The sequence below is a fragment of the Copadichromis virginalis genome, linkage group LG2, assembly GCF_057382275.1.
Source record: "Copadichromis virginalis isolate Kocher_CV1m ecotype Utaka linkage group LG2, C_Virginalis_male_GT1.1, whole genome shotgun sequence".
In the NCBI taxonomy this organism is placed as follows: domain Eukaryota; kingdom Metazoa; phylum Chordata; class Actinopteri; order Cichliformes; family Cichlidae; genus Copadichromis; species Copadichromis virginalis.
This window is the reverse complement of record NC_140619.1, coordinates 10,138,009-10,147,983: the sequence shown is the minus strand read 5'-3', so window position 1 is coordinate 10,147,983 and position 9,975 is coordinate 10,138,009. Positions and strand designations below refer to the sequence as shown.

The window sequence follows — 9,975 nt, the reverse complement described above, 5'->3', positions numbered from 1 at the left end:
GGTGCAGCCTCCTGTTGAGCCAGACCAACATGCAGTTGTGAGTAATACTCCACAGATTATATGAGTTTACAGTAGAACAGCAATGTTGTTTATTTCTTTACTACAGGAAAATAATGAAGAAACATTGACAGCTGTTACAGAGGAGGAAGCAACAGAGACACTTTATGAGGTTTACATCTTTTAATACTTTGTGTACAGGAAACACAGGCGACCAATAAAGCCAGTTGAACAAAACATCTGTTTATTCTTCTTTCAACATGTTGAGGTGATGGGTCAAAAGAAATGATTGTGACATATGGTGTCTCTGACTGCGCTTCCATCTTGTATGTCCGTGGGAGGGTCAGGATGTTCATGGTTTGGATCACTGCTGATGTTTGGTTCAGAAGGACAGTGTTCTCCTCTAATTGTGGCAATGTTGTGAAGAATCACACATGCCACAATAATGTCACATGCCCTTTCTGGGGTGACCCTGAGTCTTTGCAGGCACTGTAACCGGGCCTTAAGCATTCCGATAGTCATTTCAATTCTGGCTCTTGTCCTGCAATTAGCCAGATTATATCGCTGCTGTGGGCCCGGTTCAGGGTCAGGGTAAGGGGCAAGCAAATAGGGTAAACATGGAAACCCACTATCACCAAGCAAGTAGCCAGTGAACTCTCCTAAGACAGAAGGATACACTTCAGTTCAAATGTCCCTGAAGCAATTGGTCTTTATATATTTTACAGTATTCTCAACTCACCATGTCCAAATTTTGTGCTCAGTGTACATTCACGGAATATTTGTGTGTCATGGACAGAGCCTGGCTGCTTGGCTTCCACATTTGTGATAATGTTGGCAGCATCACATATGATCTTCACAGTGCAGAGAACACAAATTAGCATCCATTACTATGATGAAATAATCTGTTAGTTTGAAATGCTACAGGGAACTATGTACCTGTACATTAATGCTGTGGAAAGACTTCCTGTTCACATAGTCTCCTTCATTTACTGAAGGAGCAATGATTGGAATGTGAGTGCCATCTATACAGCCAATCACGCCTGGGAACCGTGAAAATAAATGTAAAATTTAAGTAGTAGTTCAAGTATCACCACACCATAAATTAAGTTTTGGTCATCCTGATACCTGCAATTTTGTGGCATCCCTCTTTGATAAATCTTGTGGGTCTATGACCGGGGAACACCACAAACGAGTACAGGAGACGTTTCAGTGCAACTGTAACAGTCCTGACTGCCCGACAGACGGTAGCCTTGGAAACGTGCTCAGCGTCACCAATATTATACAGAAAACTCCCGTTTGCAAAAAAACGAAGTGCAATACAAATAATATGTAATGAACTGAGATCATGTCCGCGATGTGTCACATGCGTAATATATGGCCTGAGGATGTTATTCAAATAAATTATAGATTGTGCTGAGAAACGGTAACGTTCGCACAGAAAATCATCAGGAAATGATAAAATGTCCAAACGCGCTCTGATCACTCTCTCCCGGCGGAGAGCTCTGCGGAGAATTTGGGCTTCACGATCTACTGGCTCTTCAAGGAAGGGACACGCCATGTCCGACACTTCCTACTGTCAGGTTTCCGACAAAGGGGCGGAGACAGTCAGGGTTAGTTGTAGTAAACCTGCTAGGGGGCAGGTTAGCTTCACGGCGTGTGTCGTCATAGTGACTCACTCAGGCTTCAGCTGAACTCGCTTTGTGAAACCGAAAACCCAGAGTTTTCGTTAACTCAGGGTATACTTACTCAGTTTTTCCACTAAACTGGCTTCCTGAAACAGGGCCCTGGTCTTGGTGAACCTGTTTGGTGTCTCAAAGTCACCCTCATCATCTGGCACCTTGTCAGTCTGTGTTTGTCTCTCTACTCTTGTTTTAGTCTCAAACTTCACCAGTCTATGCTTCTGTACTTTCCCACTGCCCGGGTAGTAGACCATATAAGCTGGACTGTTCTTGTCATATCCAACAAAAATTCCTTTCTCACACCTTGAGTCTAGTTTTCTCTTGTTCTGCCTGTAGGCATAACACACTGACCCAAATGTCTGCATCCTGGAAAGGTTTGGCCTTCTTCCTGTCAGCATTAAATATGGTGTCTGTTCTGTGCGTCTGTTAAAACATCTATTCCTCACTACAGCTGCTGTTTGCACTGCGTAAGTCCACAACTCTTTAGGTAACTGTTTCTCTATTAACATACACCTGGCCATATCAAAAAGAGTACGCCAATTGCGTTCTGCAGTACCATTTTGGTGTGGTGAGTATGGTGCTGAGGTCTCATGCCTGATTCCATTTTTGCTAAGGAGTGCCTGATACTCATTTCCCATAAACTCTGTTCCATTGTCAGACCTGATACATTTAACTTGCCCATACGGGGCTGTATCAGCCAAAAACTTCTGTGTTGCTTTTGCTGTGTCACTCTTATTTTTCAGAAAATACACAAACACTGCACTGGAATAGTCATCAGTGAATGATAGTGCAAATCTATATCCATCTCTGGACTCTGAGTCTACTGGACCAGCTAGATCTGTGTGTACCAGCTCTAAGGCGGTTTTGGCTCGTGCATCAGGGTCCCTGTTTCTAGTTTGAACAAACTTTCCCTGTGTGCACACTTCACAATGCAAGACAGATTTGTCTGTTTTTCCTTTGATTGCCATACCATCAACAACCCCCTGTAATTTCTGAATGTCATCATAATTACAGTGACCAAGAATTTCATGCCATGTTTGCATGTCATAGCAACCCTTACACTGGTCTTTACCTTCAGTGTTTACTGTTTGTAGGTAGTACAGTCTGTTGTACTCATATATTGGGAACCTTGTACCGTCTTTGTGTCGCAGGGTGTCTTTTCCTTGCTTGAAGATCATAGTTGCTCCATTTGAGGTAGCTGCTTTCACAGAGAAGATGTCTTGTGGATACGATGGGATGTACAGTGCCTGTTTCAAGGTTGTTTTGTGGCACTGCCCCCTGCTGTCCATCAAGCAAAACTCTGCCTCCCCTCTTTGCTCTGCAACTCCAGTGCACTTGGTGCCGTCAGCCAACTCTACGTAGTGTGACTTGGGCTGGAAACTGTCGTCGAATCTCCTGAACTTCGTTATATCTGTAACAATATGCGAAGTTGCCCCTGTGTCCACCATCAGACCCTTTTTGTTGATGCCATGCTCTGACTGGAACGCTGCACCCTCGCTGCTTACCCGGAATGCGTAGTCTTTGCTACCCCACTCCTCGGAAACTTTCCGTGCATTGTCTTGCCGCCGTTTCCGTCTGCATGTTGAGTCCCGATGGGTGGTGCTCGCTACACCACTGCTTGCGCTGACACGTCCTGGCTTTGTGTCCCTTTAGTCCGCATCTGAAACACACTATGTCTGCGTTGCCGGCCCCACGGTCATTCGATTTTTCAAACGTGGGATTGTCGCTCGGTCGTGCACGTGCTTTCATGATGTTGTCATCTGACGCTGCGGCGCGCATTTTCTCTGTGTCTTCAAAGCTTCGCAGTTTAGTTTTAAATTCAGCAAAAGTCACTTCAACTTCACTTTGTGTGACATGGATAGCAAACGGTTTGAACGATTCTGGCAGTCCCTTCAAAACCATTGCTACCAATAGCCCATCACTCAAAGTTTCACCAGCATTCCTCAGGGCTGTGATTATTGTCTCTGCTCGTATCACATACTCAGTCACACTCTCACTTTTGGAGCGAAGTGAGTTCTGTGTACAGGCTAATTATACGAGGCTTTCCTTTACCTGCATAATAGTTTCTTAGAATCCCCAGCGCCTTCCGTCCATCATCCGCTGCTTCTCGCATAACAAGAGACAAACTTTTGTCATCCAGAAACTGGATCAGCTCCGCGTAGGCCTCTGCATTCTTTGCTCTCTCTTCTTCTCCCTCCGCGTCGGTAGGCTGCTTCAAAATAATGTCTCTTAAACCTTGCAGACGAAGGTGGCCCAAAAATTTCGTCTCCCATAGTTCGTAATTCTTTTCATCCCCATCAAAAACTAGCCGAGCCCAACGGCTATTTGACTCAGCGGCTCGTCGGCTCATGGCGCTAGCATGGTATGCTAATCCTCACCGAGTGCGCAGTACGTCGCGGCGTTTCTCTCGGTGGCAAAACGACATGGACTCTTTTGGAAAACTTCTTAGCTTCCTGGGCCCATAACCTGTTGGCAGAGGTATGAAAATGCGCAGTAAAATCTAACGTGCATAGCTAACTTCATCAACGACATTTTGGGAGGAATAATCACACATCAGCCTTCGGCCATTTTTTGATGAACGCATACGCCCCCTAGAGCGCGCTAACTTTATTAACAGCCACACAAATGTAAAGCACACATCAAACATAAATAAACCATTTGACTGTCTCCATAATTGAGAGAATTTTCTCTTCTTATTTCAACACACTCTCTCTCTCTACAGCTGTACCTGCTGATAGCGTTGCGTGTGGCACTCTTGGCTTGTCAAAGTTCTGGCTCGGACCAAACAGCGCCACACTCTGCCGATACTCCCGAGGGACGCCTTCACGCACCAGAATTTTGAGCTCAGGTGAGATGATGAAGTCATCGTCGGACCTGCCTGCAAGGTACTGAGCCCAGCGGCTCAGCAGGGGGTGCTCCAGACCCTCCTACAGAGACAATGATGTATGATATAAAAAGAGGATAACCATTATCTGTTAAGCATTATGTTACAATTTAACATAATGTAAAATTGTAACATTGTAAACATAATGTTACAATTTTAATCCGTATTAATATCATAGGGAGATTAATATCCCTACAATATTAAGCATCAGACTTTATCAAATTTTCTAAAAACTTTTTTTGTTGGATAGTGTAGCGCAGCTGGATAGTGTAGTGGTAATACTACATATCTTTGGAGTCGCACGTTCGATTCCCACCCAGTATCCAGTAAGGGTCCTGGCTAGACCCCTCATGCTAACCAAAAATCCCTGGAATGGTGCGGCTATGTCTGCAGTCTCTCCGCTTAAATTTAGAGCTTGCTTTTTTGTTAAATGTATTATTTACTGTTTTTAGTTTACTCCATGACGGGGCTGGATATCGGGCGTCCTGCACCACCCATCCGGTCTGGAGCATAGCGAAACCATTTCTGCACTGTTTGAACGAAGGTAAACTCAGAAACTGCCCCCACCTGCTGAGTCAGGCCATCTAAGACAACAAAAAACCCCAAAAACAAACAAACAAAAAAACAGTAAAAAAGAGGGGTTCAATTAGAGTTCAAATATGAATAACCTCTCGCCAAAAGTCTTTAACAGCTAGAAATGTTACCATTTTACATTATGTGAAATGGTCCGGTACTGGACCCCCTTTTACTTTCAGCCATCAGAAGAGGGTACACTGTGGTCATAACAATACTCAGACTGTAGCATTTAAAGGTCCCAAAGTGTACCAGGAAAATATCCCCCGCACGATTACACCAGCAGCCTGAATTGTGAATGTGAGGGAGGATGGATCCATGCTTTCATGTTGTTCACTCCAGGCTGATATAAAAATGATATAACTAATACTACTTCTACTAATAATGACAATAACAACAAAATAATAATAATAGTGTCAAAAATACCAGTAATAATAATAACAATAACAACATAAACAACAACATTACTACTACTAATAATAAAGATAAACAAATGTATTAAAAAATTAATAATGATAATAATAATAATAAAACTGATCATAACAGTAACAATATCAATCATAACAACAACAGTACTAACAACAATAATAACAATAACAATGAAGGTGTTGCTGCAGATCTGAGTCCCGACTCTGCTGCCTTTCTAGTGCGGCAAAGAAAGTAAGAAATAGAAAAAGAAAAACACAAATAAACTGAGTGTGAGGGTTTTTCTACAAGTTACACTGAATATTTGCACAGACATGCTGACTGTTTGCTGGGAGACGTCACCTGTCTTTTATAGAATAGCAGGTAAGCTGTTCTCTGCCGCTGCTCACACACAGACTCACACGTGGTCTGGCAGACCAACTCGTCATCGTACGTGAGCCGGCTGTCTGTGACGTCGTCTCTTCCGCTCATCTGGTGAACGCCGTCACAGACGTAATGTCCTGAGAGGAGAAGGCGCACTTATTAACGTCTCATAAACTTTCAAAGCTGACCTGCATTCAGCACATGTGTCTGAAAGCACCCACTCACCGCTGTAAGCTGAGGAGCCCAAACGACTGATCACGCTGACCAACAAATAGCGAGCAGTTTACTGGGAGAGGGCAGCGGCACCACCCGTTAGCTTAGAAATGGGCTCCATCCATACTTGAAATGAACGGTGTGCCTTTTCCCTTACCTCTTCAGTAAAGGCTGTGTCCTGGCTGATCACCAGCTGCTGTGTCAGAACAATGGGGCTGTTCTTCTTCTCCACGGTGAACGATGGAGTGAACGTAAACCACTTCAGCTGGAGGATCAGCACACTGAAAGAGATGAGACAAAGAGGAGAGGCTCAAAGGAAGACGCAAGGAGGACATGACATGAACAAAACTGACACCGACTGAACTGTGGTGGTTTGAGGCCTTTGGGGACCGATTTGAGGTTACTCACTTTGGCAGGTTCAAGAACAACAGCTCCTCTTTGATCTTCTTAGCTCCGCACTGGCATTCTTAGTCCAACAGGCCGCCCTGCAGCAGGGAGCAGGAGGAACAGGTGCATTAGAGTTAAACTCTTTTACAGATGAATTCACATATTCGTGGGAGCAAGCCTGTTCACAGAATAGAGTCTAAACGAGCTCTTACTTTCAGACTCCAGCCCCGCCCTTCAGCAGCTCCGCAGCATCCTGCTGGCTGGCACAACCTTGCCATTGGCTGCTGCCAGGGACTCAACAGGTTAGAACAAAAATATAAATATTATATCTGAGTTCTTATGTGGACCCGCCTTCCAGACACAACGTCACCTTCCATGAATGTCCACAGGTTAGCGGCCCTCGCTCTGCTGGTCCTCCAAAGTGACGAAGACGCCTTCTGGTGTCTGGTGGCAGTGGTGGAAGCCATCATGCCTCAGGACTACTACACCAAGAATCTGGTGGCCTCTCAGGTCAGCAGACACACTCACCTGCTTGCCTGCTGTGATCTGTTTTAGTGATCAGTGAGGCTGATCTCTGTGAGTCTTTGTGCTCAGGCGGACCAGCGCGTGCTGAAGGACTTCATGGCGGAGAAGCTTCCTCGCCTGGCATCTCACTTTGAGGATCACAACATTGACGTCTCTCTGGTCACCTTCAACTGGTTCCTGGTGGTTTTTGTGGAGAGTCTGCCCAGCGACATCCTGATGCCTCTGTGGGACGCCTTCCTGTATGAGGGTACCAAGGTACCATACACCCGAACACACCATGACAGAAATGCAGACAACACTTGAATGCACCACAGTAGTGTCCATGGAAACAAAAATGATTTTGTTTTCACCTTTAGATGTCTTTATTTACATTTTAGGAGTAATAAGACATTGTTTACTAAGCATGGGGAACTGTCATGTGACATGAAATAGGAGTGGGAAAGCAGATCATTCTAGTAACGACCTCACAGTCTACCACAAGCAGCGTAAATCCAGACGATGAGCGGGACAATGGCTTTGGGCTTGTTTCTGCAATGTGACAAATGCAGCACAGCTTTTACATCGTTTGTCTCAGGAAATAAAATCACAGTTCAGACACAGAAATATATACCACACAGGGATAAATGCTGACAACAGCTTCAGCCACGTAGATCCAACCCAAAAGTTTAATTTAAACTTAAAGCTCAACTACCAAGTAAGTTAATATTATCTGGCAACTGAGGAACCAAGTGGCTTATTGGAAATCGATCAGAGCTGTAATGAGTAAAGGGCCCAACTGCACCACAACTGAAAGAGTAATTTTATGACTCACCTCCTCAAAGTTTCCAATTAATTGTGTGGCGTGAGTGTCCTGTTATGAAATGCGTGTCTGTGCTGCAGGTGATCTTCAGATACACTCTGGCTCTGTTCAAATACAAAGAGGACGACATCCTGAAGATTCACGACAGCGTGGAGATCTACCAGTACCTACGCTTCTTCACAAAGACCGTCTCCAATGCCAGGTACGCACTCGCCTCCACCCGCCTTAATCTACGAGCTGTTACACTCTCAGAAGTGTAGCGGATGTAGCTGTTGAATCTTTGAGCTTCAAACCCTTTTTACTGAAATTTTGTGAGAAGTTTAAATTTCCCTGATCACAGTAACAACGATTTAAAGATTTTTAAGTATCTGCAGCTCTCGGATACATGTGGTCCAGTCAGTCCAGTATTTCCTGCTCAAACTGCAGTACCTGAAGTATCAAGCAGCATAAAACAGAAACACTCAAGCTGATCAGTTTCCAGTTCCTCTGTGTTGGTGATCGAGTCCTTTCCACCTGCGTGTGTCCATGCAGGAAGCTGACCAGCATCGCCTTCAACGACATGAACCCATTCCCCAGCCGGCTGCTGAGGAACCGGCGAGTGCTCCACCTGGAGCGCCTGCAGGCGGAGCTGCGTGAGCTGGAGGAGCAACACAAGGAGGTCATCACCGAGAGCGTCGTACGGAAAGACAAAGAGCTCGACGTCATGGTGAGCGAGGACGACGAGGACCTCTGATCACACGGGACGCTTCAGCTGCTCACTTCGAGACGACGATGAGTTTTCCATGAGTTCAAGAGAATTTTACTAAACCGGCTGTTAACTGGTTTCCTTCACACTAAACACAGGATTGTGTCAGGTTCACCATCTCTACTAACACTACAAGGAAACAGACGCATACAGATTTAACTGCATCACATCTCTGAAACAAGCTTGCAGTAAACAAATGTGTACTGTGTTCACGTGTGTAATAAGTCAGGCTGCAGAAATGTGCAGATGTATTTCAGTGAATTCATTTGGATTAATATGTGATAGCTTATTTATTTCATTGCATCTTTTGCTTTATACCTAAAAATGCGTGACATTTCTAAATGTAGTCACATCCCTATGAAACATGGTTGATTATCAGCTGTAGTCACAGCTGGTGATAAAGTAATTAAAATGTCCAGCTATTCAAAAATAGGGCATTCTGCACAATGAGTACTTTTTGGTACTTGAAGTATATTTTGATGCTGATGCTTCAGGGCATTGTGCTGCATTGTCGAAGCTCTCTGGGCTTCCGGTTAGAACGACCTCACAGTGTTTTATTTTGATCTGGTGTAAAGTGCATTGTGCAGAAATGACAGCATGATAGTCACATGCTACCGTGCTGACAGAGTCATCGTCGCGGGAGGTAAGACCCGCGGGGGAGGACTTTGTGTTTACATCAATGATGCCTGGTGTCGCGATGCTGTTGCGGTCTGCAAACACTGCTCACCAGTGCTGGAGTTAATGGTCATTAAGTGCCGGCCATTCTATCTACCGAGGGAATATACAGCCATACTACTGTGCGCTGTGTACATCCCTCCCTCCTCCAATGTCAACAACAGGAATGAGGCACTGAATGAACTGTACCAGCACATCAGTGAGCAGCAGACAGCCCATCCTGATGCTTTTCTCATCCTGGCTGGGGATTTCAATCATGCAGACTTAAAGTGCGTGTTTCCAAAAATACAACAACACATAGACTTTCCAACAAGGGGAAATAACACACTGGACTTTGTTTACACCACCGAGAGAGGAGCTTACAAAGCTTTTCCCCTCCCCCACCTCGGCGCCTCAGACCATATCACTGTCATGCTAATGCCTGCCTACAGACCGCTCGTTAAAGTCACCAAACCGGTTCGTAAGCAGATAAAAGTGTGGCCAGAAGGGTCTTCAGAGGCTTTACAGGACTGCTTCAACACCACAGACTGGAACATGTTTAAGCAGGCTGCCACCTATAACAACACCACTGACCTCCAGGAGTACGCAGAGACTGTTACTGCCTACATCAACAAGTGTATTGAGGATGTAACAGTCACGAAAACCATAACTGTCCGGGCCAATCAAAAACCATGGATGACAGGAGAGGTCTACAGGCTGCTGAAAGCTC

At 45.0% G+C, this 9,975-nt stretch overlaps 1 protein-coding gene across 1 annotated transcript; it reads left to right on the top strand.

Moving 5' to 3' along the window:
• The first annotated feature begins 7,116 nt into the window (after positions 1–7,116).
• Positions 7,117–8,579, top strand: LOC146716991 (TBC1 domain family member 2A-like). The gene is made up of 3 exons (XM_085435610.1): positions 7,117–7,302; positions 7,927–8,048; positions 8,378–8,579. The coding sequence occupies exons 1-3, from the start codon at positions 7,144–7,146 to the stop codon at positions 8,577–8,579; spliced, it is 483 nt and encodes a 160-aa protein (XP_085291736.1). The 5' UTR covers positions 7,117–7,143.
• The last annotated feature ends 1,396 nt before the right edge of the window (positions 8,580–9,975 follow it).

Coding starts and splice junctions, on each gene's coding strand:
- LOC146716991 (XM_085435610.1), top strand. CDS start 7,144: ATGGCGGAGAAGCTTCCTCGCCTGGCATCTCACTTTGAGGATCACAAC. Junction 7,303..7,926: donor TCCTGTATGAGGGTACCAAG/GTACCATACACC, acceptor TCTGTGCTGCAG/GTGATCTTCAGATACACTCT. Junction 8,049..8,377: donor AAGACCGTCTCCAATGCCAG/GTACGCACTCGC, acceptor GTGTCCATGCAG/GAAGCTGACCAGCATCGCCT.